The sequence below is a fragment of the Atractosteus spatula genome, chromosome 9, assembly GCF_055471065.1.
Source record: "Atractosteus spatula isolate fAtrSpa1 chromosome 9, fAtrSpa1.hap1, whole genome shotgun sequence".
In the NCBI taxonomy this organism is placed as follows: Eukaryota; Metazoa; Chordata; class Actinopteri; order Semionotiformes; family Lepisosteidae; genus Atractosteus; species Atractosteus spatula.
The window spans coordinates 10038892-10066844 of record NC_142714.1 but is presented as its reverse complement, the minus strand read 5'-3'; the positions used below and the strand labels follow the sequence as shown (position 1 = coordinate 10066844).

The window sequence follows — 27953 nt, the reverse complement described above, 5'->3', positions numbered from 1 at the left end:
CGCCGAAATTTCATCAGCCTGACGGTGTATTAATATTTACTGAAAACAACGAGGTCAATTCATTGAATTGACAGTGTGGCATTTTTGGTTGTTCATATTAAATAAGATTTAATTTCCTTATCAAAGTCTTCCTTGCCGTCGTCACCAGTATCATTATTATCATTGTTGTTTTTTAAGTGTTGTTAATAGCATAATGGCGTTTCACGTGGAGAGAAGTTCTGGAAGACTATCGCTGACAGTTCAGTAATGCATAAGCCCCGACTGCTCTCAAAGAGACAGGGAGAGGGAGGGCGAGTGAGAGAGGAACAGAGGGAGGGAGACGTCGAGGGGAGGAGATTCATTCAGGCTACAAGTTGAGAGGTAGTGAGAAGCAATTAGTGCCATGCATGTAACTGCACTGAGGAAATACTGATCGTCAAGACAAGTAAGCCAAGGAAGACCCTGCGCTACGAGCATTAAAAGTACTTAAGGTGTGGATCCTGCCCAACGCAACGGTTCCATTTTGTATTGAAAGGACTGTGTGTTTGCATCCTTTGGATGAGCAATGATAGACCGGATTTTTTTTTTAATTTTAGTACTTCATTAGCGTAGCTAATTATGTTTGATTAATATTTTGGTTTACTGGAGGCTAAAATTGATTTGCCTTGGGGAATGCCACACAAGGACGAGCTCTGCCGGTTTCTGCACGACCTATTATTCTGACTTTCCTGTAAGGTTACTGCAGCTATTTTTGAAGTTGCCAAAATTGTAATTTTATGTTCTCCTGTGCAAACGGACGTCTACAACACGACACTGTTGCTAAAGCACACGTGTAGCGCTTGTGGAAGTTCTCTTTTCCTTCCAGTCTGAACGTCTCCAGGTTAACTCTGCCTGTTCAGAGGGACGTGACGATGCGCTCATCCCCTTACCGCAGCTTCACTGAGGAGGGATCCAGTAAAAACTGACTTAGCTTCTGTGCCAGTTTTTTTTTCCTCTCATTTCTTCTATTCATTTGTACGCCTGTTCCTTGCGTTATTTTATGTCAGTCTTGCGTTTCTGGAGGTGGATTTCATGCGGATCGATCAAATTCAGCGCTGGAAAATTGGATGAGAAACTCGAAATGAAAAATTTTACCCGCATCATCCAGATAATAACTGTTCTCCTCATTCAGTTATCACCTGCTCAGGTAAGCTGGTATTTTAAGATTCTTATTAATTTTGCCGTGATTTGGCCGCTGATACAGGTTGTGTATTAACTATTCTCATAGTACGTACTCTTTGAATGTCTGTCCAAAAGCATTTCTTTCTGGCGTGGAAAATGATAGCTGGAGCTAGTGACAGACTGCTTCCAGACCGGGTTAACTCGTGACTGCGGGGAGAAGCAACTTTAAAATTACAGGGTCTAACACTGCGTGGACTAAGCAATTATTGTTTAAAATCGAACCAAATCCCGAAGTTACAGTATATGAAGAAATTCCCCCACAGGTAATTTACTCCAAATATTCTTGCTGGTGCAGTAAACGGTGATGACATCGACGTTGGTGAAGGTGGCGGTACGATTAATAACGTACCGGTGGTATACTTAGAGATTATTTAAAGTTCCCTCCTGCTCATACCTCATACTCCGCAGAGTCTCTGAGGTAGACCGTTGCTATTTGTAAAGGGTTCTGCTCCTTACAGTCTCATATTGAGCTTGTGCCAGGAGGTTGAGTCATCAAGATGAACGTGACTTATGGCATAGCGCTCATTTCCATTGTAGCCAGCATTTCTTTCTTTTTAGACATACTGTATACTGTAACTCACCCGTGATTCGCTGTTGCGCTTCGACCCTAACCGCTCCCCCACCCACCCCATTAACCCACGCAGGCATATGCACCACTCCCTGTTTTAAGAAAGGAAGTTACAGTCTTGTATTAAATATTTTACATTGACAGCTGCCGCTTTTAAGTTTTATAAGGACTGCTACTGTAAGTTACAGTTTTACTTTGGTCTTCAGTGCAGTCTGTGGAGTGAATGAGCTAACTGTGCGGTAGGCTCTGGCTGTGTTTATACTGAGTCAAAGGTCTCAGGGAAACCCTAGCTAGGATTCCTGTACAATATGGCTGCCTGGCTGATGTTTCTTAAGTTTTCCTGTGACGGTCTGAAAATAATATTCTTCACCAAAACCATGGAGGAAAAAAGAGAGAGAAAGAGGAGCCGTTGTCACCTTTTCTGTGCAGTTGCACCGAGTGGATTTAGTTCTGATGGGGAAAGAAAATGAAAGGTGGTGTTTGCTTGTTTGTAATTTGGGAACTGGACACTTCCCAAACAAAAACACCAAACTCTTTGAATTGTAACCCAATCGATGTTTCATGTGCGCTTTCCTAACCTGGGCCGTGCTACAGAGCCACGCGCTGTGTAATGTTACCTCAGTGGCAGCTTTTGTGGCTGTGGAGGAGCCCCAATCAATGGGGGAGATGCCAGCCATTGAAAGTGGCCTCAGGAGGAACGGGCTCCCGACACCCCTCCCACCTTCCATGCACAGCGAGCCACACAAAAGTAACAGTGTTAATTGTGTAGGCTGAAAGGCAAAGGAGCTCTGCTGGGTTATTCAGCTCCAAAGGCTGTGGAAGGGGAGCGGTGAATCGGGGTTAAATCCGCGTCTGCGCCTGTGAGTGAGTGAGTCCTCATCGAGGCACCCTTCTGTCGGAATTCCTGGTATCCCCACCCTGGTGCGACAGAGCTGTAGCCTTCCTGGACAGGCTGGTGTCTCTGGTTGGGCTTCTGGATTATTGTGATCTCGTCGGGAGTGGGGAGCTGCTTCTGTTGCGATATCCAGCCTCAGGGGGACTGACCGTGGGACAGGAGGACAAAGCAGTCCTCTGTGCTCGGGCTCCAACGCTGTCAGTGTGAAGCCTTACCTTCCGCTGATGAAATGCGCCAGTAATGCGGGCTTCTGCGTCTCCCAGGCAGGGAGAGTGACTCCTCTCATTCACGTCTGGTGCCACACAGCAATGACACTTGTAAGGAAGTGCCACCAGCCCTGGCATCGAAGCATACCCCGTCTGTTAGACTGAAGACCCATTCAGCTAGATTTTTCGCTGGGCAAACAAGCAGCTACACACTAGCTGCGTGAGTATCTCATGTATAATGCAAGTCACAGCCTCGGAGCCTATTCAGTTTTATTGTCTCCCAGTTCATAGACGGACATTCCACCAATTTGAGTAAAAGACTGCCGCAGCCTGCGAGCTAGCAGGCGTATCTTGAATGCAGAGCATGCCATGCCCAGATCTTACCCTTTCAAAGCATTCAGCACGTCCCAGTGTGGTTGTTGTCAAGAGCCTTGATCACAGAGTGTCTGGTCCTGTTACCTTGCCTGAGTTGTGCTTCATTGTCAAACAGTTCCTAATTTTTCCACCGAGACATCATTACAGTCTGCTGGGTTAGTTACTGATTTATGTCTATATTCTTCGATGCATTACATAAATGCTCTTTTAGAGGAGGGCGGGCAGTTTAATTCAGAGTGTTGATTAGCTGATGGAAGGCTAGATGTTAAATAGTTTTTTTTCCCATTATAGTTATCGGAGTTAAAGTGCTGCTTTGTGTTTTCTAATGGTGGGAAATATGTGATATTTTCATGCAACAATAGTTCGTGTCATTGCTCTGCAGAAAGAAACTGTGTGTTTGACTCCACGCAGGCAGTCCACCCCAGTTTAGCGCACTTCAGATTGCCTCAGCATTTACAAGTTCACTTGAAGCCCCCCGCCCCCTCCTCCCTCTGAGCAGAAGAAGGCTCCCTATTGGAATAACAGCTGCTGATGCTTGCAGAGGACAGGGCTGGAACATCTGTGGCATCCCACAATGTCTGAGTTAAAGATTGTGATGACGGTTGCGGCTTGCTAAACGCTGTCACACTCTCTGTCAGGGGGGTTTGAGAGAGCGCAGAGGTGCTCAGGCCTGCTTTGAAAGAAAGCTGCCTGTGGTACAGAATGAAAAGACCGTCAGAGACTTGTTACCATCTGCCTCTTTGATAACCAATCCAATGAACAGCTGTTCCTACTTCCTAAGTCTCCAAACCTTAGGCAGTTCCCACTGCAGCAGCCTGCTGAATCTATGTACCTCCGGGGGAACAGACAGAAAAATAACAGCAATAGCAGTAATGCCATGCAAAATCACATGGGCTTTCGGAGCAAGAATTTGTTCTTTTCTTCATCAAGCAATCAGCTTGACAAGGGCGCCTTATTAGTATTTGACTTCAAAGTATTAAGCCAAATTAAAAATGAAGGTAATTAGTGTGTTAAGTATAAATATGTAGGGAAGTGATCATTAGCCTCATGTAAGGCAGGAGACAGGGCGATGGGGGAGTGGGGTTTCTGCTGACCAGCAGGAAAGTCTTTCTTCAGGGAATGCAAACAAATGAAAAGGCAAACAGTCAGGAGACGTTGGCGCATCAGTTTATGAATGTCTGTGCGTGTCTTTTCCCACATGCTTGTAATGAATAATGGAAGATCCCAGTCTATTACTTTGAAATCTGTTTCTTTGAATCGTAAATTAAAACTGCACTAGGATCTTCGGATGATGAAAATGGGTCTTGAAAAGAAAGGCCTTAGCTGCCTCTGCTACTGGTATACACACGGCTGCTAGTGGTGGAGGATGGAATCTGGTTTCACGCTTGAAAGGTTGTGGGTTCAAAGCCCTGTTGGGGTGCTGCTTGTGCAAGCTACTTCACTCAGATTGCTTAATAAAATGCCCAGATGTATAAATGGGTATGAATATAAATTGCTTTGGACAAAAGCAAAAACCAAATCAATGAAAAAAACTGATGCACCTAGTGTATCATTGTTAAACAGGAAGCCTAATAATACTTCTAATGAGCTGGGGAAACATGAGTTATACCTGCGGCTCAGAAGTATTGCACTGACATGGTGGATGTGCAGGCTGGAACGAAGGCCGCGTGCTGCAGGGTTATGGTTGTAAATTATGATGTTCCAGGGCGGCTCCTGTCATATATAATTTCTTTACATTTCTCCGAACGTTCCCTCATGGGGCTAGTGCTGTGTCCCAGCATGGCCACCTGTGGTCGCTCTTGGCCTGACATCCTCTTGTAAACTGTGTTTCTATTTGCATGTTATTTCTTCAAGGGACAGCTTGCAGCAGATAGATTGATGGCAAGCCAGGTCTACACAGACGTCACTGGATCAAACAGTCTTTAGTGGGAGCGCATGACTCTAATTCAGTGCAGTAGGCATGCAAAGACACAGTGGCACTGCAGATAGAGATCAGCAAAAAGCACTTGCATGCAGGAGAACCGGTGCTTTAAAGTGCATTATTATTACTACTAGTAGTAGTGTCACCTCAGAGGAAAACACCACTGTATGAATTTTAAGTTAAATTTAAATACTTTCCTTTCACTTGGAAAGACATACAGTAAGCAGTACATCCTTTTTGATCCTTTTTATTAATGGAGAGGATGTATGCAGCTCTGTACTCGCTCTCCACAGCTCAGCGTTAATTAGAAGTGCTGACTCAAAACTGCGAGGGCACGAAGCCGCCCTTCTCTCACCTTCACTGCTCATCAGGGTGAACAGTGAGACTTGGCACAAGAGCGATCTTTCATTCCTCGCCCCATAAAGGCGGCCTAGTTAAAACAAACCCTGATGAAAGAGTGGGAGTGGGTCCAAATTGCTGTGTGCGCGTTCCGAGAGTCTGTCTGAAGGCTTTAATGTACTGTAGGTCATGTAGTTTTAACAGCAATGACAAATACCCTGTCATGCCACACACCAGAACAGATCATACAATTTCTCTGAACGTAATAAATGCTTCTTAATGGTGGCTGCTGTGTCCTTTAGAAGTAACAGTGCTAGACTATGTAGAAAGGGTACTTTAGTTCATACTGAGGCCAGTGAGAGAAGAAATGTTTCAGCTGCAGTAAACTCAGAACTAGTACACTATCACTATATTGACCTGCTATGTGGTTCACTTCTCGTGTTGCAGCTTAAAGTTTATGTGAGTACATTCTCTCGCCTGGGTTTACACCAGTTCGAGCCTTAATGACCTAAAGTAGAACATTCGTTTTATTCCAGTCAGTTCTCTGGGGTTGCGTTCTTAAGGGGAACTACAAAGCAGGAAGTGTAAACGATCACATTGGATCCACTGTTATCCCTGCACACAGATGACCACAAAAGCTCGCGTACTTGGAAAGCCTGCCTCTTTTGTTACTGTTCTTTCTGTTCGGTGAAACCAGCTGTATTTCTCGAAAGCGCGGTGCTAACTTTTTGGGAGTTTTTTTAAGAGCTCGTCTTGAGTGGCTGGATCGGAGTTGCGCCATGACAAATAAATCATTCCTTCACGGACAGCACACGCTGTGCAGCACGTCCCCGAGGGGCGGTCACTGGGCGGCCTGTGTGATGCACCTGTTTGGCCTTGTGCTGATGAAAACATCCACAGGAGGCCAGTGTCTTTCAGCTGCATGTGATTGCTCATGCTGTAGAGGGGATGCACCTGTGTTGTTTTTCTGCAAGAACAATAGCAGCAGCATCACCGCCTGCCTTCCGTTTGACGAAATGTCTGGACAACACTCCTTCATGCTGAGTCAGTGCAAAAGGATTCTTGTCCTAAATTAAGGCTGTTACAAGATTCCTCACTCATTTCGAACTGCTTCTTTCCCTTTTTTTTCGGTTATTTTTAGCACATCCTTATTCCAGGATGAGGTGCTGTTGACCTCCTCTGATAAAATTACAGCAGCTGACATCGGGACAGCGTGAGTGAGGGTTTTATCAGCCTATCTGCGGGAGTACATGGCATTTACCCACACTCCCTATCGTGCCAGCTCCGAACTCCAGCCACCAGCCGGAAGGTCACACAGGGCCCATAGAAACAGCTCGTCTTACTGTTGAACTTGTCTTTGCCCAGGCCAGCGATGTCTTTCGCAGCAGAGCTTAAATCAATAAACCCCAGAGAACTACTGCAGATCTTCCCCTCAAGGGCTGTTGAAAGACCTTCTTCTCGTTTTCAAGGCTCCCCTGTTTAAGCTCGAAGCTCGTTCAACAAAATCCATGAAAAAAGCCCCTGCCCGTATAATTCCCAAAAGCTTTTCCATGCACGCTTTGTGTTTTTGTGACTTGCACATATTGCATGCCATTTGCTTAAATCAAATGTGTTTCCAGAAAAGCATCAGCTCCTGTCCCTGGTCTTCTCTTTTTGGACAAGTTGCAAACCGAACAATGTGAGAAGAAGGAAATTGTACATTCATGTACTGTAGGTTGTTTTACTACAAGCAAGGCTGACAAGTGTCCTTGCCAAACCAGACTTGCAGATGGAAACAAAGTGGAATGCAGCAGCCATTCTATTTTCATGTTTGTGGTGAGGCGCAGCATGTGAATCACCTCAAGAAAGAGGCACATTGATACCTCACACTTATTTTCCTTGTGGCCTACGCTGTATGATACATCAAGCCTCTTAGGGCCACAAGTTCTCTTTTTCAGCTTCACAGCTCTGTGAAGCTGAGACTTGGCCTTTTTTGGACATTTCATGCGGGACTTTTTCTCGCATATCATGTAAACCACAGTCAGAATGATTCATTTCCAGAGGCATTAGTGTTTTTAAGCCCAAGAAAAGAGAGAAGTGGTATCTGTGGTTCCAGGTTACGGCTCTAAATGATCCAGTACAGGTGCTTCCTTTACGTTCAATCCATTAACAAAACAATACTTTAGCCAACCATCTGTGTAGCACACAGGCAGTTATCTCGCACTGCAGCAGAGAAAGCACTATTTATATAACTGGCAGTGGGCTGAGCCAGCCAGCAAACTCGACAACAGCCACTACAGGTGACAGAACAGACGCTCTGACTTCTGTTGCCCATAAGAAGCTTGTCCTCTCGCCTCTGCCCCATGGTTGACGCTGACCAGTCCCATTTGAGTCCTCACAGACTCCCTTACAAAAGTGACAGACATTCTGAAAACTTTTTGTTTTTTCCGGATTGCAAAATTTTATTTTAAAAAAAAAAAAAACAACAGAAAACTTCATAGAAACCTTTGAAAAATGTAACCCAGACGAAACACATTTTTAAAACATATCGTCATATTTTTAGTGTGAAGCCTTTTCCCTGGTTAAAAATGTATGTTAGTGCTTTGGTGCCTGAAGTATCTTTAAATATAAATGAATATATATAATGCATTCAGTTACATCATCACGTTTTCAATGGTTTTTCAAGATTTTCAGAACATTTTCTGGTACTGTGTTGTTTGCCTAAAACATACCTGGGCAATGTGATTATTTGTATTTTTCTGCCCTGTTTTCAATTTCTTCTCACCAAGGAGATTTCGCGCAAAGAGCTTTGGCGATTTCCCCAGAGGCCGCTAGTTATGACTGATTCAGCTGCCTTGACAACAGACCTCCGTTAACAAATTGTTATTAATGGCCTCCAGAAAGCTGGGTAGTGCTCAGTGCCGGTGTTGGGCCGTCTCGCTGTGCACCTCTGGAAGGCCTGTCGTAGTACTGGGCACGTAAAGCCAGATCCCGGCGAACAGATGCACAGTGTAAATAGTGCGATGGCATTGATTCATGAGGCTGCCCGCTGTGGAGACCCAGTGGGAGCCACAGTGACTCTCTGACGAGCTCCGCTCTTGGGAGGCTGCAATGCCCTGTCCCTTGGGAGGGGGCGCAATTGCAATCAGGAAATATGAATTTCTCTTCCCCTCAGGGAGGAGACGTGTTCAGGGCTGCAATCTCCTCTGGAAACCTTTAATCTCGCATCTGTTGGTAATTTTGTGTGGTTTACACAGGGAGTACAACGTTTACTGTAATAGGGACGACAATTACCCAGGTCTTATCTCAGGATTTGTGTGAGCATGGAGGGAAATGAACTATAAGAGCTAAAACAGCACTTAACAAATTGGGATCGACCAATTCCCTCTTTTGTCCACTTTCTTTTGCAGATTGTACAGAGAAATGCCCGGGTTCAGTTTTCAAAGTCGTTTATGTTCCTTCAGAAATATTTAAAAAGGCCACGGATTGTGAAATCCAGTCACTGGCTTTCCTGGGGGAAAGAGTGAGAAACCATCAGTAGATTCTTTTGGGGGCTGCTGCTTTCCCTGTTTGTGAACATTGCTTTGTTTGTTAAGGCCATCATGCATGAAAGCTCTCTCTAAAAATAATTCATGTATTCTTCCCATCACAACAATAATATCTCAGTTTGCAAGTTAAACCAGTGATTGCACAAGACGACTAGCAATTATGGGTCTAAGAAGGTAATTAAAGGTCCTTGGTTTTGGCATTTGATGACATTTCCTCTTGATCATTTAGTTTCATTTGAAAAGCAGGGCTGACTTATATAGTTTAGGTGCTTTGAAATTCTTCAGGTTTGCATTCAGCAAACAGCAGGGGGTTTTGTATGAAAACTGTTTTTTGTCCTGCTGCTTCTGGACTATATATTAAAAGGCTGTGCCTTTCACGGTCAGCTGAACAGCACGAAGAGCTGCAGTGATCTAAAAAAATGTAGCTGCCTTACACGCACATTTTGTAATGGTTTGTGTAAGCTACAACTAACGTTCAGATTTCTCTTGGAAGCACTGTGATTGCTTATGTTACCTCATGCGAAAACCACATCACATTGTACACAGTGCTTAAACTCCATTCCTATGTTTACATGTTTCACCCACTAATTTAGACAGATGTAATGGCTTAAAAGCACCTTTTTGGTCAACCTGACACCTCATCTACTATGTATCCTGGTGAGAACAGATTCTTTATGGCCAGTCTCCTTAGATCAAAATAGGTGGTTCTTGTCAGCAGACACTTCAACAGTATAAATAATGGTACCTATACTAGATGGAACATGATCCTAAAGTCTTCTAAAGAGCTGGCCACATTGGCAAGCCAGGTCATGTGCCCCAAAAGGCCAGTGAGTACTGGGGTAAAAGACACTGTCCCCCAGGAGCAGTGGACACAGGCACAGATCACTGGTGCATTGAGCCCAGGGCTGCCCACTGAGAAGGTAAAGTCATAGCTGATGTCATCATCTGACACCCATTGCGACCTGTGCCCCACCTCTCACAGGAACCCTGCGCAGCTCTTTAATTAACACCCCAGGTGTAAGGACAGAGCTGACTGCCCACAGACAGATTGCTGACTCGAAATCCTGGGCACTGGCTGAGGCAGTACAGCAATCAGAGACCAAGACGTGGTCTTCTGTGCTCAGTGACCTGGAAGAAAAACACAAATATACAGTAGAAAAGCGCTGTAGAAACCTATCTAGGAACACGTGTTGCAACATTTGAAAATGGTGACCCAAATACTTTGAAATGCCCCTGAAAACGTAGATTTTTATTTGCATCCAAATAATATGAATTTTATTTTATACAGCGCCATTCAAGGTGGCTGCTCAAAGCACTTTACAGTAAGGAAAAAAAACTCAATGGGAGGAGACAGTTGAATTATATAATTAATGTAAGTCACCAATCTAAAGGTATTTCCAGCACACTTGGGACAAATATATTCATAAATGTGCTGCTTTGACTTAAATTGCTGCATAAAGAATGGAGCCATGTATATATAAAAATACCATAGAGTATGTATATATTCTGCAATATTAGAGCTTTGTTTTCACATTTTGAAATCAATTGTTGTTTTTCTGTGTGAGGCAAGGCTGGTCCACAGTAGAGCAAAGACACAATCTGAGGCAAAAGCTCATCTCTGCTGCTTCCTTGTGGTAGGCCATACCCTAAAAACTGTAGGAATCAGAAAGAACTGCAGATTCGAACAGATTTGGTGTCTGGTTTTTATTGCAAAGACATTTTTAAACCATCCTTTTCCTACCATTGCCTTTTCACGTATTCCTTCTCTGAAAGGGATATTGTTTTTGGAAAACCTGTGCTTTGTCCGGACAACCAAGAAAGCATGGAATTGGATCTCAGCTGCCTCCAGCTAAGGCAAAGAAATGTTTCTTTTCAAAACCCCAGGACTTTTTCATGTACCTAAAGTTCTTCCCCTTGAAATATGAACACACTCAAAGTTTCTGGGCACACTGGGAGTTTGAAATGAAAATAGACTGGGAGGCTGTATCTAAAAAGCTAAGGGTTAAGTTCTAGAAACAGAATCCAGACTTTTAATGGGCTCTTAACAGTATGTCCTGAAGACAGATATAAACAGGGTCTAAAACAGTAAAAAGCTGTCTTATTTCAAGGTCTGGCTCCTGGCATTCCTTTCTCTGCTTGATATGTGTATGATTTGGATAATTTTTCAATCGACTTCTTTCACTTAAATTTGTGCTCAGTATAGCTTTTTGAGATGATAAAATTGTCAACCATGCCTTAGTGCTGGATAACATATGATTGCCAATGACATGTGGACAGCACATAAAAGAGGGAGAGGATGCAATTGTGTTCTGTGATTTCTCCGCCAGCTTAGAGCATTCCAGGGGAACAATCCCTTACTGTTTTGTCAAGGGTCTCTAAATGCTAACCCCAAGACTTAATTCCTTTGAACCTTTTGTATGAAGAGACATGTTTGGGTTGGCAAGACAATTTGCAGCATCTCATAAAGGCTTGTTATAAGACTTATCTCACTCCGAACATCTGAAACCGATTCTTCATGCTAATCATAACAATATCCATTACTTCAAACACTCCTCAGGAGATGAGAGAGAGATATAACTGTAGTTCAGTGCACCATTGTTTTGGCACACCTGGCGTGGTTGTCTTTTATGTAACAAAGGGATTAATGTCACATTTTTATAGCAGAGGCCTTTTTCGCTGCCACTATGACTTAAAAAGTTGTGTTGTGGCATTATAAACCCCCTCAGTTTCTGCTGATCTTATTTCAGTTTTATTTGTGCTTGCAGTTTCTTTCAGACATGCCAAAACAGAGTGAATATAGTCAGTATTGAAATACTATACTGATAACCTATAAGTTGTGCGAGCAGCATTTGAATATTATGATGGTGCTCTGAAGACTGCCTACCAGCAGGGCATGTTATTGCTTTTCTCAGTTAAGAAAATCAGCAGCACTTTAACCAGTGGTCTAATCGAGCCCTTCTTTATCTTCATATCCTGTTCAGGTAGCTTTGAAGTCAAAGAGGCCGTTGCTTCACTGCTTTCACAAGCTACTGTGGCTTTGGTCCCAAAACACAAGTTGAATGGTTATGCTTGCAGTCATATCCGTTTTTGCTTCATTATAGAAAGTAAAATCCACACTGTGCATGAACCATTCAGTTTCCAGTGGATGAGCAGGCTTGTAAATGCAGCACCATTGTCAATGGCTTGTAAAAAGCCTGCTGCAAAGGCTGAAGTGGAAGAGTGCCTTTCAACCCTGCGTCACTCGGATTAGGTAATGCTTTGCATGCAGAGAGCTGACACAAGGAAGCCAGTAGTTGTTGAGATCCTGGTGCTTTTCCAACACACAAATAAAGCAGAGCTCCATCGGATGTCAGCTAGGTTTTGGGCACATGGCCCCTGACTGCCTCTCATTCAGGGACACAAGAAAAAAAGCCTTCGTATTGTAATGAAGGCACATCCATTAATTCCTCCTCAAAATGAATGGGTAGCCCTGGAAAAAAACAACAACAAAGGAATGCAAAAGAATTCAACAATGCTGGTGTCATATTTCATGAATCAGGCCCTAAAACTGGACAAATGCTTCTAGGAAATCAAGAAACATTATGACACATTGTCTTATACTGTGTTGTTTTTCTGAATGGGTACCTTGCCAGGGAGTTCATCTGATTGCTATGTTTACCGGTATGTGTGCAGTACACTCTTCATACATGCTTATTTTCTTCCATTGAACAGTCCATCGGATGCAAGACCAGATAATGCTGCAGCAATTAGAGCTGATTGAAAGGCCGAGGAGTACAAAGAGAATGTCAGGAGTGACACAGTAGTGCTGAAGGTTTATTTTGCTCTCTACCATGTCCTGTGAGCAATATATTTGTGATAAATGCTATAAACAGGCTTCTGAACTATGGGAGCAGCCTTTGTTGACTTGACACTGCTGGGAACTAATTTACACCACAGATTGTTGTGGTGAAATGATGAAGAATCCTGACCTGGCCTCAAGGCAGTAGGGAACTGACAGTTCCTCAGGAAGTCTTTTGCATTTTATTTTCTGAAAGGAAGAAGAGCATTGAAAATAGTAACAATCAGCTTTATTGGGTCACAAACAGGCACTCCTTATGCTCCTTAGATGCAGTTCCTTTCTAAAGACGGAGCTCAATGACAGGGCAGCCAGTCATACCTGACTGCACTCTATCTGCCCCTGTGGATGTTACACTCCATTTTCCAGTCATTGACCTTTTATCGTCTCCCATTGCTCATCAAATAAACCATCTGGCCAACCAACTTGCTAAAAAAAGAAAAACAAACAAGTGGAAAAAGTTATTAATCTGACAAAGCAGATGAACTTGAACGTTGTCGGTCAGTTTTAAAATGTGCATTGTTTGAGAAACGTATCTTGTGCTTAGATACTGTACATATTTCTTATTTTATAGTGGCTTTGTTCATTACAATGCTTGTTGTTCCTAGTTACCTAGGACGAAGAAATCAGCCTGGCAAATTAAAAATAAATTGCCACATAATACAATATGTTGGGCAAAATAAGAGGTCTTTTTTAATAAAACAAAAATTGGTCTCTAAAGGAAATTGTACAAAACTTTTGCCTTCCAGAAACATATCATATAATCACACAATGCAGACAGCTTATCTGTCCCGGGAATACATGTTTACGCTGTTATGTAAGCTCATTTTATTAAATGAGTCTCAACACATAAATCTGCCAGAGCAAATTCAACAAGCTTGCCTTGCAGGAATGTGTAAAGGATCCCACACTGAACAGGGACCTCTGCCACTGTTAACCTCTCCCTGCCTTCTGACGAGGTGGGAGGGGGGCTTTCTCAGACAGCACAGCTGATGGGGGAGCATATCACCCCAGCATTAATGAAAGCATGAATGGAGAATGTAGCCGGTAATTGATCTTATATTTGACATGTTTTCCAAGTCAAAAACCTCATTACAGCGGTGAACATACAGTACTCTGCTCTGTGGCCATGTGCTTGTTCTTGTGTTCTTTTATGAGGCTGTATAATTTAAAAATGAAGCAGCTGCATGCCCTGATGTCCGAACACCCATCCACCCCCCCATGCATACAGCCTTCACCCCCACTTAACTGCAGAAACATGCGTTCTCCTTTGAAGCATCTACTAAGAAAATGAGAAAGACTGAGAGGAAGTGCAAATTTGTTCCCTTGCCTTACAGAACAATGTCCCAAAATTCAGGATGAGCATTCTTCGTGCGGCTTGGTGCACTCATGAAACTCAGGGGCACATCCACACTGAGCCATCGGGCGTGATCTAGACTATACTTGCAGAATGTTAACTAGTCGGCATGAATGGGCCCTCATCTGGGGGAGTTAACAATGTGGAATGTTCACTCCCCCAGAAAGAGAAGCAGAGTGGGATGGCTTTCCTGCGGAATAGATGAATCCCAGGAAAGTCTGTCTGGGATAAACATCGTCTCAGTCACCGTTGAACAATGTCACGTCTGGAGGCGCGGCGCCCACGATCTCACCCCCCTCCCTTTCTTGTCTTAATTCCCCCCCTCACTGAATCGCAGCGCGGGAGCCGGGTAGTGGGCGGCGGGCATGAATGGATGGAGCTCGCGAGGTTGCGGGGAGGGGCTACAGGAGTCTCCTCACATGGCCCCGCTGGCACACCGAGCGCGGGAACCAGACGGCGGCTTCTCTCTGCTGGGCCGCCAGCCGGAGGTGCTAAATGCTGGGGGTTAATTACGCCAGAGACGGTCGCCGGCCTGGCCTCAGTCTCTCGCAGTTTTCCCTCATGTGGAAGGGTGGCTGGAAGAGCAGGATGAATGCCTTCTGTGATGTGGTCTACTATGTGCTGAGGGTTTAATGGAAACCACTGATCTTACTGCGCCTGAGACCCAAGTTGGACCGGTGCCCGGATTTCCGGAGAGAAAAGACTGCTGGAACTGCCTGCTGCTGGAAGAGGTTCCAGGAACTTGTTGAGGAAGATGTGGGGGGAGGGGGGGGGGGGGGTTTGGGGAAGGAGGGGGGGGATGTTTCATATCATCAAGCAAAAAAAAACCGTTTTATTTAGACAAGTATAAGTGGGCCGCTGATGGATCAAGAAGAATATGAGTTACGGAAGGAGTGAAAAGGGCAGGGACAGCTAGAGCTTTTTTTTTTTTCATTTCTCTCAATTAAAGTCACCACTCCAAACAGAGGCAACACAGCCAAGCATGAGGGCCTGTGACACAGAACTGCAGCGCTTCTGCGCTTCGACACACCACTTTGAATAGAACGGTCTTCTTCTTGCTGTCCTGATCTGACGTAATTTAATTGGTAGCGCCCGTCTAGCTCTGCCACGACGGCTAATTTAGGAGAAATTCATTTTTCTGCCCTTTGTTGTACGGCCTGGCTTGTGAGAAATGCAGTTTTATTCTGTGCTATTGTGCTGCCGTGCTCTGCCGAAAGGGCCGGCCCACAAAGCAGTGGACAATGGGAATGGTAGCAGAACTAATGCTGAGACTGAGAGGCGAGGTCTGTGCGGCTACTGAAACCACCATAAAAAAAAATGGCAATCTTTTCCCCCTTTGATGCTTTAAAGCGCTAGGCCCTCCTGGCAACGGGAAGGCGCAGATAAAGCCTCCCACAGGCCTGGCCTCGGCAGTGCCTTGACAACGTCGTTGACTGCAAACTCACTGCGGTTATCTGCTGCGCTCTGATCCGCGCGGCAGAGTGTCCAACACTTGGCCAGGCGGCTTCTCGAGCATGCCACCTGGCTCCGCGCAAGGCCTTGAAGGAAGATAACAAACCACAACGCTACAGTGTCTGTTGCTCCGCCCCTGTCACGAACCGAACGCTCGTTCCCGAAATGAGGGGTGAAGATATGCCGAAACGTTGCTCTGCAGGCATGTACAGCGACCTTGCCAGCTTCCAATTCAGGATCTCGTTATGCAATTACAGCTGTTGTTTCCTTGTGATCTTGTTCACAGCCAGAAAAGAATCCGCAGTAGAGCCTCTTGATTTATTTTTTCCAGGCTCCCAGTTTCGCAGAATACCATCCATTTTGCAACAGCTTGTAAAATGTAGCTTTGTCCCGTGCATCTCATGACTGGAACCGCATTTGAGAAGCTTTGTGAACTTGCAAGTGATGGTGTATTAAGCATACACCCAAACAGACAGTGAAATCCACTTCAGGCTACTGTCATTGTGGCTCTGCAAAGAGCTTTGATATCAAAGAGAAACTGTTGCTTAGGTTCAGTTAGAGAATTCCTTCAGGAATGCGTCTCCACTTTGGTGATAAAAACATAAATCTTGCAAAACCACACTGAACCCTGCAGGGGAAATGGCGGGGAACGTGGCACAGAGCATCAGTGACCGATCATGAATCGAACAGAACAAGGATCTAAACCATTCACACCAGCTGTGCACATCCCAGAAGATACCCCATCCCAGAAGTCTGAATCAGAATATAGCACTACTGCAGACTTGTTCTTAGACCATACCCAGAGCACATCTGGGAAGGAATATTATACTTTCAGAACACCTGTGACTATACAGAACATATGTACGTGTTCCTCTCTGTAACGCCAAAAATGTGCTCTGTCTAACTGAATAACTTACTATAATAATACTATAATAATTTATCGTGCTACACTGAGAAAAGTTTTCAAGAGCTGGTCCTTATGGGTGAGGTTTCTTGTTCATTTCTGCAACGTACGCTGTAGATACTGTATGTTACATTGGTAATGTCCCTCTCTTCACACATTAAAAGATACCTCTAGGGATTTCATCAGAGCTTGATGGTTTGTACATGCCTGAACAGGCTCCTGACATGAGGAGGCTCCATGAAAAGCACAGGATTTCCAGGGAAATCTGAGAGAGGACTTGGAAGAGGTCATTTACCTCCAGTTCAGTAAGCTTTCCTGCCCTCGTATCATGTTTTATTGAGAGGACATTTCACTGCCTGCATTTATGGGATCAAGGATTCCTGTTGTGCTCTGCTTTTTTAAGAAAAAAAAAAGATTGTCATTCTGCCATGGGAAATAACAAAAAAGGGAAGCCACAAATGGGAAGATACATTCATAAAAGATGTATAGCAAAGGAACCAGCTTTGGAACCTAAGCAGTAGGGTGGGGGAAACATAATATATACATGACCCAGCCTGGACCTGGTTGACAGCCAGGGATTCTTTCCAAACTCGGTTTTCCACGCCAGATAACTCTCTTCCATCTGTGGCAGGCTCTGTGTCCAAATACTGCAGGATTCTTTGCCACTAGGGGGGGCTCTTCCCACAGCAGAAGTCACAGTCAGGCACAGCTGCACATGACAGAGACGGGGCTTGTCTAGAGAATGTGTTTGTCACTAACGTAGTATCACAAGGCCCTGACATGGAATGTGGTTTTTGGCGACCCAAATGTTGTGTAGTGTCAAGCTAAAACACACCAGTCATCTGCCTCAAAACATCTTGAGGTCTTTATGGATGAAATTAGTCAAGCACACAGTGGAAATACAGTACGCAAGAGGTGACCCTTTTACTTTCGACCTCTCTCTGAACCCTCTTTTCCTCCCACAACTGATTCTAAGACACGGATCTTGGTTGTCCAAATGAATCATTTTTTCTGTTTCCTACAGCAATCATATGTCTTATTTTAAACTGCCCATATTTACAGCTTTAATAGTGAATCCATCCATCCGTTTTCAGTAACCCCTTCATCCTGAGAGGACTGGGATGAGTCAGAGCCTAATCCAACAGGTGCCAGGTGCAACTACACCCTGAGCGGGACGCTAGTCCATTAAAGGTCACACACATGTGTATGTGGGGGCAATTTAGAAATTACAGTCAAACTGGGAATTGCGTCTTTGTAATGTGGGAGAAATCCAGAGCATGCTGGAGAAAACCCACATGGACAGGGGAGACCTGGAACTCCACACAGAAGGCACCCCACACCCAGAATTGAACCCAGGACACAAGCTCTAACTACCTCACTACCCTATGGATACAGTAAACCATGACAGTGAATTCATCCACCAGAAATCTGAACTGCTGCTCTTTTGTTTTATTCCCAGACCTCAGCATCCAGTGGAAACAGCACCTCTGGAGGTAAGCAAATACTTCTGAAATCGTTCCTTTATCGTAGCATCTAGGATTTGGGTCAGTGGCAAGCAGCAAAAACTCGTGTTTCATGTATTTCAATAGATTTGGCATCATTGCTTTCTTTCAATCTGTCATTCATCAGTGAATTTCAATTACGTGTGAAACTTCTGTGATTACTTCTGTCATTTATACACATTTTTAGTCAGCTTTTTGTTTAATTGTTTAATTTGTCCTATGTTATTTCACTGCAGAAGAAACAAATCATGCGTAGCTGAAATTTGGAGAGGAATATTTTATTTCAGCCCTTATTCATTATTTTTCTACTATCCTGTTGACAGGCTTGATGTTTTTCATAATACTGCGTGGCGCCATGCTTCTCTGTCTGACTAAGGCCAAGGGAAAGAATGTTTGAAGAATTTTATTAAGGTCTCCTTTAGCTGTGTGTTTTAAATCTGGAATTTGCATGCACAACAGTGAAGTTCATTGTACCAATACTGAAAAAAAGACATCCCTTCCGCTTCTTGAGCGGATGGGATTCTCCTAATAAGAAAAGCAGGCTAGTGTTTTGTTTTTTTCAGTCTTCCTTCCCCAACTTCTGGGGGAAGGACAGCATCCCTGGAGCTCTGCTGTACAGTTTCTGCCCCTGACTTAACAGCTGGCGTCTGTATTCTGGGGCTGTCATTCCCTGTGTCTGTGACACTGACCTCATTAAACATTGGGACAGTGGCAAAAAAAAAATCATGCTTTAAAATCACAAGAGAGAATAGGTGAATCTGGAAACATTAGAGTACATGGATAAAGCTGTTTGCGAATTATGCACCACATGGGCTTCGCAGGTGGAGAAGGCTTTTATTTTTCAAGATCGCCCTCTTGTACATCCTCACAGTTCTGCCACAGATGACCTGATGAGCACAGGGGGCACGAATGCACAAGGACCAGTCAGTTTCACTGTAAGAGTAGAGCCTCCATACTGTACCTTTGCCAGGATTGAGAGGATTGTGCGCCTCAGTGAAAATGTCCCACTTGCGAAGCGCATTTGATGAATAATTCCCAAACTCCCTTTGCTTCTTGACCTTGTGTTATAGTTAAAGTTTGCATGCCAGCTGGAATGTCTGAAGTGTGATGAAGAGGCCCCCAAGGTGACCGTCTGCAAGCCTCAGATTGTTTCACCTGCTGAAGAGAAGAGAGAGGAGGGCACCCACCAACACAATGGCCTCCTGGTTACTTGTGTGGGAGGATGCAGTGTGATGTGGTGGCATACAGAGCTTTTGAAATTGCCAAGAAGAGTACGAAAGAATCTGAAAAAAGAATTGTGGCAAGTAGTAGGAAGGGATTTATAGAGTGATTGTTTGGTGAGGAGACTGAACTGGGCGCCCTTCTGCTTCAGAGAAAAATGAAGACCAGCCTCTGTTGGTCTTTTCTAAGTCTTGTGAAACTACCCGAACGCTGTTCTAACCTGCAGCCTCACAGGGAGAGCCCGATCCCAGGGGTGTGGGAGAGGGCAGCTGGTTTATAGTGGGTTACATATACTGACATGTTTACAGAAGAATGGTTTCTGCGCTTTTCATGTTTTATTCCTGCTCTGCTGGGTTTTGACAAATATATTTCAGACATAGCCAGTCTGTTTCTTTTCCCTTCATATTGATAATATCAGTACAGTTTCACGCATAACATGAAACAGGAAAAGCTCTGATTACACAAACAAGATTTATTAAGCAAAACAGGATATACACCAACATACAGCGCAGGGCTTTATTTTATTTTTTGGGGGGTGGATTTGGCAGAGACATTTTTTGGCAATGTCAGATCCCTAACTGGCAGCATAATTCATACTTTTAAAACCCCTTTTTTATGAGGTTTGAGATATTATTACTTACTTGTACAATTCTGTGAACCGCAGCATTTTTCTGTTCTCCTAACTCCCAAAACATTACATAATATTGTGATTTTTTTCAAAACAACATAAATATCACACAAGTTCTTCCTCTACAAATAAAACATGTCTTTACAATCACACAGGCCATTGTGGTTAACATATCGGTGTCTGCATATAGCCCACATCCAGCATAAATCCGCTGACATTTGCCAAATTCAGATTCACAGAAAACATATTCAGTTCTATAAACATGAGACGTTCTTATTTAGAAACGTGTTTTAAATAGTGGTCCTGTAAACAATAAGTATGGGTTTAGGGCACTATAATTGGCATTCCGAGGTACTACTCCTGCTCTTTTCACAAGTCTTTATCACCGTGAAGAGAAAGTATGTGTTCACTGGGCGTCAGTGTGTTGCCGAGGTCGCCCAGCGTCAGGGGGAGACAGGGGTCCCCAGGACTGACAGTGTGGCCCCAACCCTGTGTTGCAGTGATGCTGTTCGGGGAGGTGTGGGGGCGCAGCTTCTGCCGCACCATCGAGAAGCTGGTGGAAGTGGTGCAGGAGTACCCCGGCGAGGTGGAGCACATCTTCAGCCCCGCCTGCGTGCCGCTGTGGCGCTGCGCCGGCTGCTGTGGGGACGAGAATCTGGAGTGCTACCCCTCCCAGACCTACAACGTCACCATGCAGGTAGGCAGTCAGGGCCAGGAGACCCCACAGTCCACTGGGGTGCAGCCTCTTCTGGGGTAACCAGAGCAGTACCTGGTACCAGCTGTGGAGAACTGCAGAAAACCAAAGTAAATGCCTAATGTAAGCATGAAAACCCAGGGTGTCACCATACTCAGGCTAGGGATATTGTAACGTAGGGTTAGGGTTATGCTGTCATTAGGGTTAGGGTTAGCGTTCATGCCAGAGTGACTTCAAGATGCAAGGAGCAGGGACATACTAACTGATGCTTTCATTCTTTCAAAATATAACCAGAAAAATAATAATCCTTTCAAACAAAAAACAATATAGCAGTTTTTGTATTCTTGTGATTATTGCTTCATTATTTAAAGGTAAAACATTATGTGCAAAAATGTTATTTATTACTTTTTGACATTTGTATAATAATAATAATAAATTATTTTAAGAGGTATTAGCATTATTAGTAGTAGTATTATAGAGCATGCCTGTTATTGCAAGTTCAGCTAAAGCTAGTGTTAAAGCTAGATTTGTTGAAGTAAGTGATCCCTGGAGTATTTTATTGCTGACTTATATTCCATATCAGCAAACAAGGGAGAAGTAGTGTTTCTCAAGCACTTCCTGAACAGTCCCACTTTTATCTTGTTTCGAAGATATACTCCTATATTAATAAAGCCGGGCTCGACTTTTATTTTGTTTTCAACAGAGCCTATCTGAGTGAATGGGGGCTTAGCATTCTGCTGTTTTATTTAAGGAACCCACACAAATGTCTGACATCTTTCTCTTTTGTATCAGCTCCTGAAAATTAAGCCATCTGAGAGCCGAGAGTATGTTGAAATGACTTTTGTTGAACACCAGACATGTGAATGTAGGTAAGAAAAAAAGATCTTGTTTATGTGTCTATGCGTTTCATACTTTTAACCTCATTAACAACCTAACATGTTTGCTCTTTTGCCTGTGAAGTAAGGCCATAAAACTAACTTAAACATGACACGTCTGATTTATATGACAACTCACCACTCCGGCAATAAGGATTTGGGGATTAATGTTTTTGGATCTGCTAACTGTAACTTGCTAATAAAAAATCTAAGGGGTCAATCCACTGTAATACTTCAAATGAGCAAAAAGGGGAATTGAAGAGTTGGAAAATAGCACACAGGACCACCTCCATGTGATGTGCGCTTTTAGAGGCATTCTTGACCTTTAAAGCCTTCTTTCCAAATGTAATCATGTGAAACTTCTACCTTTCACCAACAGAAGGGTTACATTCATAAATATCAAGTTCATATTGCCATCGCAAAATCTACAGTGCCTCCTTAGACACTCATTTTCAGTGTAACATATGTTGCTAAATAACATTTGTTTCTTTTGCTGTTTTATGTTCCCTTTCAGTAACAAGAATATAAATCACAATAATCTGAGTTATTAAAAGCATATGTTCTGTTCTTGTCCCCAGACTCAGGAAGATCACTGTAAGAAATGAAAGGTATTATTATTATTATTATTATTATTATTATTATTATTATTATTATTACTAGAGGCAGTATTGGGGTTATTTCACTCTTCTGCTGCCAGTGTTTTGTAAAAGGTGACGTGACAGGCCCTTGTATTTTTGTGCTCTTGCTTTCCTTCAGGAGGAGACAGAGGGGGAAGGGAAGGAAAAGAAAGGAAAAGCAGAAATCAAAAGACTGCGACACGTAAGTTCATGCTCACGTGAAACCTGAAACCGCAGTCCCTGCAGTCCCGGCGCACAGCATCAGTCCAGCTTAGTGACGGGGGGTCTGAATCCTGTCCCTCATACTTCAGGACAGCATGATGCTGAAGCACAAATATCACTGTGACAGAGGGGTAGATCAGAACGTCAAATTGTGATTATTTCTTGGCCTTTTGCATTCTGCAGATGTGATTATGAGTGTCCATTTTGTCCATGTGTGGTCAGGCACTGCTATCAAATAATGTCTCAATTTGCTCAACCTACATGATTGACATTAAGGAGTAGTGTTTTTGCTAGGTAGAGCCAAGTGACTACTTAGTCAGTGACAATCCCTTGGCACTGTTTGTACGACTACAAGTGTCCCTTTGCTCTGCATTAATTTCACTTTGGGATGGATCTGTCTGACCCCCCTAATTTCCCCCTTTAATTCATTAAGTGAAGCCAGTTTTCACTTCTCTGCCTGTGTTGTTAAAAGTGCTAATGCGAAATGGCTGCCACACTTCACTCAGATGTGAGCAACAATTCAGTGGTGGATGGGGCAGATCCCCTCCTATTTGTAAAGCAGAGTCAGGGTCTTTTGGGATGAAGAGCTTTATACAAATGCAAGGAAATGTTTTTAAAGCACTGTAACACATCACACCCTTGACTGGTAGCACGGTAGGGCAATCTGCACATAAACTGCCTCTAATACAGAGGAGGCTAGATGGCAAACTATAATGTAGCCTTCCCACCCTAACGTAGAAGGCTACATTATAGTTTGTCAAAGAAGGCTCATCTAGGGCCCTATTTTAACCCCATAGTATCAGAGGAAATCCATACGGGTCTAACCCGTTTGGACAGAACACCAAATACCATCTTACTTTTCACCAACAGCTAACATGGCTAAGACCGAGGCTGTTAGAGAGGCTGAGATGTCCCTTCCAAGCCAGCAGATCGAGGTGGCGATCTGTTAAAAGCACTTAAAGGCATGTAGCTGTGCTTCTGCTATCAGACAGACACAAGGTTTTACACTACCATCTCCACATTTTATTTTATGTATTTTAGGAATAAATAAAACTGAAACAGTGGCATAGCACTGTAAAAATGGTGCCATTTGTAACAAAGCACAGTGCATTGAGATAAGCAGAGGTGCAGTAAGACACGACACTGATTGTGGGGAAACGTTGGCACACTATTGCATTGACACTTTCAAACCAGAGGATAGAAGCTGGACACCTGGCGATGTTACTGGTGAGGGGACTTCCTTTGGCTTTGTCGTTCGTCTGACCAACTTCCTCTTGTCCTCCTGTCTCCCCAAACAGGTGTCAGCCTCCTCGCAGGTAACCGAACGGCAGCCGCTGTCGTCACTGTATTTATTTTTGTTCTCCAGTCAGACTTAACAACATTGGCAGTCTTTTATGCACTTTTGGGATACTGCGTGCTCTTCGTCTGGGCTTGAGCGACCCGCAGTGACGGGCGGAACTCTCAGGAGCAAGGCCTTCAGAGGGTCAGCCAGGCCAGCCGAGACCTGAAAGAGAAACCCTGGCATCACCTGGCAGGACAGGTGGGCAGGGAAACTTCGCCATGAAGGACAAAGGCTCAAGGTTAAAGACTCATTGCAACTTGGAGGACTCGCGTTTTCTTTTTTTTTTTCTTACGACACAAGTATTTATTACGATGAATAGAGGCAGTAGACACCAATTACAAAACTCCTGCTATTGTAATCCACGTTCTGTACAGAGCCTTTTCCTGGACACAAGAAGAAAGATAGTGTTCAATCGGGTCCAGACGTCCGGGACTGCGAGAATATGACCCCACTAACTCAGCTTCAGAGGAGTTTTTAAACGAGCGTGGCTGGTCCTGCCGCCATCATCCCTTCATCGCTATTGTCTGACTCCCTGTTAAAGTGGAGGTTTGTCACATACCCTTTCCCCTGCAGTCACAGATTTCTTTTTTTAAAAAAATTCTGTTAAACTGAGCCACTGCGTAGAAAACCTCTCCGGAACAGCAGGAGCAGACAGAACAAAGACAGTGTAGAATGAGATGCTGAAAAAAAAAACACCGACTAATTTTATATAAGAAAACAAACAAATGACGGTTTCGGAATCAGCACAAATATGGCCCGAACTATGAAATGTTACTAAGCCACTCGGCAAATAGTCATTAAAAAGCTTTTCCGGTGAGATAAACTTCGTTCTGAGGTTGTAATTGATTTCACGTGGTATTTTCACAGCTACAATAGGTGGCAGTCTCCATCTAGTGGTAACCACGTATTATAGCATCAAGTATTAAACTCTTTTGGACACTTCATTACTTGATCTTTGGTCAAAATAAGCCATATAGCTCGCCTAATGTATCATTTCGACTTTTTGGATCTTCCTTAATCTACAATATTATTTAAAGATCGATTGCAAAAGATCCTAGCAAGATCATGCTTTGAAATTCATTTCCTCCGGGTCCGCGAGTTCATGTGTGGGGGAGATCGAGTGGGGTTGCGTAAAAAACGGTTATCATTGCAGAACCACTATAGAACTTTCTTTCTTGTTTATGTATGATGGTTTTTAAACTGGTGCATGACTTACTAGTGGCACCACAATGCACAATCAATCATAAAAAAAAAAACAATAGCTGAGAAATCCAAGACAAGATAATGAAATGTCCCAGGAATAAAATAGTTTTCTTGGCACTGGATGCTGACGTTTAGAAAAGAGAACAGCAATCTGTCTAAACATATATTCCAAAAATGAGAACATTGTTGCCTGTGAGAAACCTCACTGTTATGTTTCAAAACATCCACAAAGTCTTGTGTTACACCCTTGGCCAAAACAAAGGAACACCCAAGTCCAGTATCACGTATGGCTCAAATGATGTTCACCAGCACTACTGGATCATCACGAATGATAACACTGAGTTATCACAAAGGTGATTACAATTAATGTAAAGCCTATCCAAGACCATTCCCAAAAAAGATTCAGGCAATCTGAATTGGGGAGGCCAGATAAACTGCTAATTTTTTTTTTTGCACAATAAGCGGGTATTTTTCTAAACGAAAAGGTATAACGTCATACACATAGAATATGCAGAAAGTAAGAAGTGAAACAAAAGGGGAGTCTGGAACACTCTCAACATTCCTAATGAGGATTATTATTTTTACAGTATATATAAGGAGAGGATGAGCGCTTAACTGACTAAATTAACATTCCTTGTGTTTGAAATGCTTCCATTTTTGTCACATGGGCAAAACCAATTTTGATGACAAAGGTTGCTACAGTACGTAACAGCTCACTGCGCGTTCACCGTTCCGGAAGTGACGCCATCTCCCTAGAAAAATAGACGATGTATAATTCTGTTGCGGAAGAAAACCCGGTGTCGTGACGCAGTGGAGATCTGGACAGTGGCGCTGCCTGATTCCGATGGAACGTGTAGCAATCCCGGCAGGGTTAAAGCAGATCTTCACCCGCCACACTGAGATGGGCGATTTTCGAGCTGTCATTCCTCCTCCCTAACGAGATAATGGTGACATCTGTGTTGTGGTCTGTTCTCAGCTCGTTTCACCCCCAGCCAGGCAGATTACGACAAGTTCCTACCAGGGATCGCAAGCTGCAGATACAGCTGAACCTTCAGCGCTGTTGATATGCAGTACAGAGACCTTCCATTTTGTACTGCGGTCACTTGAATCAAACAAGTAAAAGGCTTATATCACTTAACTTCCTTTGTTTTTAATTTAATTCATTCAGGGAGGGTGCGGTGTGCAGTGAAAGTGGAGCAAGCTAAAAGCAAGCTGTGTGAAAGATTGTAAGAGTCTAAAGTACTGGACTCATGATTTAGTCTGTGCTTTAATAAGAAAACATGCACCGACAATAGCATGGATTCATTTTATTGTATTCTCTTCTTACAACAAACAAAATCACAGCTGTTTTTGGAAAGCATCCTCTAATAATTCTGTTGTGAGATTTCTTTACTGGAATTATTGATGCCTTTGTATCTGTTCTTTTTGACAATTTGAAGGGACTTGCCAAAGCAGTGGATTATTAGGAAAATATTGGTATTTTCTAATAATGCAAATAAAATGTTATAATGCTTTAAACAACCTGTAAATCATTTAATTTACCTTTTTATTTTATTAATAAGAGTCTACCACAGCAGGCAGAAACACCAATACCAAGATTGATGTAAAACCACATACTGTATGCTTTGTCACATTAAAAAGGATGGTATTGAAATCTAATTTCTATTGTACATAAATGCAATGCAGGATCAGTCTGTGTTTATACTGTACATTGTATATATAAATGTATTACTGTTAATAAATAATACATTATATTTAACCCAATGAGTGTTCAAATCCTTGTCAATACAAAGATAACATAGAAATGTGTGCTCATATAACTGAAAACAAAAGGGGGTTGCCTGTGGGTTATCTGTGTTTTTATTTCAGATTTCTTTAATCTTTCCACATTGCATCACATATATATATATATGTACACCTGAAGAAGGCTCCACGGCCGAAACGTTGTGTTCTCTTTCTTCTTTTTTTCAGCATGGAATAAACCTATTACTTGTTCCTATATATATATATGTTACTTATATACAGCCCTGGTCAAGACATTGGAAACATTTTAAATCACAAATTCAGGCAAATACTGTATGTGCATTAATTTCCAATAACCACCTAGTTCAATACAGAGATGTGGTCACCAGAGCCTGCCACCCTGGCCCTAAAGTAAACTCATATTCAATATCAGAACTTGACCATACTTGAACTTCCTGACACTTCTGGTTAAGTCTCACTCAGTGTTATTCAGTAGTGGGCGAGATGGGTCCCCTGTCCGCTATATAAAGAGTTGTGATTAGAAACACGCTATAGATATTTGAATTCAAAGCTTGCATCCTCAGTGGCTCTTCATCTTCATGACTTTGCATTTAGCTATACACATCTCTCCCAATCTGCTGCAGAAAAGATATAGTATCTTTCAGGCTTGATCGTTCTAAAGCAGCACTTGTGGGTGAATCCAAACATGCTCATAAAAAGTTGGAGCATGTTCAGAACTCAGCGTCTGGGACTTTAACCAAAAGTAAAATTCATGAGCATGAACTGGACCACCTGGTTAGGTTCATTGTACTGGTTCCCTGTTGATCTCAGAACATGATTCAAAATACTGCAGCTCACTTCCATGAGCTTAAATAGAACACCTTCTGATAATTGCAGCAAACTGTTAATTCCCTACACACCAACACATTTGTTGGACTCTGGGTTTCTTTCAGTTCCTAAAACCTAACTCCGGACTCTGGGAGAATTCATTCAGCACTTTCAGAAATCACATTTATACTCAAGCTTTTCATTCTGTTTAATTTAATTTGTACATACCTGTCTCTCTTGTTTGATTGTTTCATCGAAAAGCAATCGAAGATAATGCTATATGAAACCATTAAAGGTGCTTATAAAATTAAGGTTGTAATTATTATAATGTAAATGTATCTGATTGTCAAATGTTTAGCGGCTAAATCTGAGAGATTACTAGATGACTTTCCCTTGGAATGGGAGCTTAGTGATACCTACTCTGTATTGGCTAAATATATGACACCAGTAATACCATGTACTTGGCATGAAAGCCTATGAAAAGGTCAAGCTGATAGAC

General features: G+C 43.1%; 1 protein-coding gene and 1 long non-coding RNA gene across 2 annotated transcripts; one reads left to right on the top strand and one right to left on the bottom strand.

The window, feature by feature from the left end:
* The first annotated feature begins 419 nt into the window (after positions 1–419).
* Positions 420–26642, top strand: pgfb (placental growth factor b). Its single transcript, XM_088926067.1, has 7 exons — positions 420–1165; positions 18039–18072; positions 20431–20627; positions 21417–21493; positions 22078–22107; positions 22256–22318; positions 23637–26642. The coding sequence occupies exons 1-7, from the start codon at positions 1019–1021 to the stop codon at positions 23656–23658; spliced, it is 570 nt and encodes a 189-aa protein (XP_088782193.1). The 5' UTR covers positions 420–1018; the 3' UTR covers positions 23659–26642.
* Positions 20592–23579, bottom strand: LOC148828141 (uncharacterized). The gene is made up of 3 exons (XR_016091706.1): positions 23551–23579; positions 22335–22456; positions 20592–20719 (listed from the first exon to the last, which is right to left on the bottom strand). It is a non-coding gene; the product is annotated as an uncharacterized LOC148828141 (long non-coding RNA).
* Positions 26643–27953: the final 1311 nt, after the last annotated feature.

Excerpts from the sequence above, each read along its gene's own strand:
- pgfb (XM_088926067.1), top strand. The coding sequence starts at position 1,019 with ATGTCAGTCTTGCGTTTCTGGAGGTGGATTTCATGCGGATCGATCAAA. Across the intron at positions 1,166-18,038 it reads TTCAGTTATCACCTGCTCAG|ACCTCAGCATCCAGTGGAAA; the intron begins GTAAGCTGGTAT and ends TTTTATTCCCAG. Across the intron at positions 18,073-20,430 it reads TGGAAACAGCACCTCTGGAG|TGATGCTGTTCGGGGAGGTG; the intron begins GTAAGCAAATAC and ends CCTGTGTTGCAG.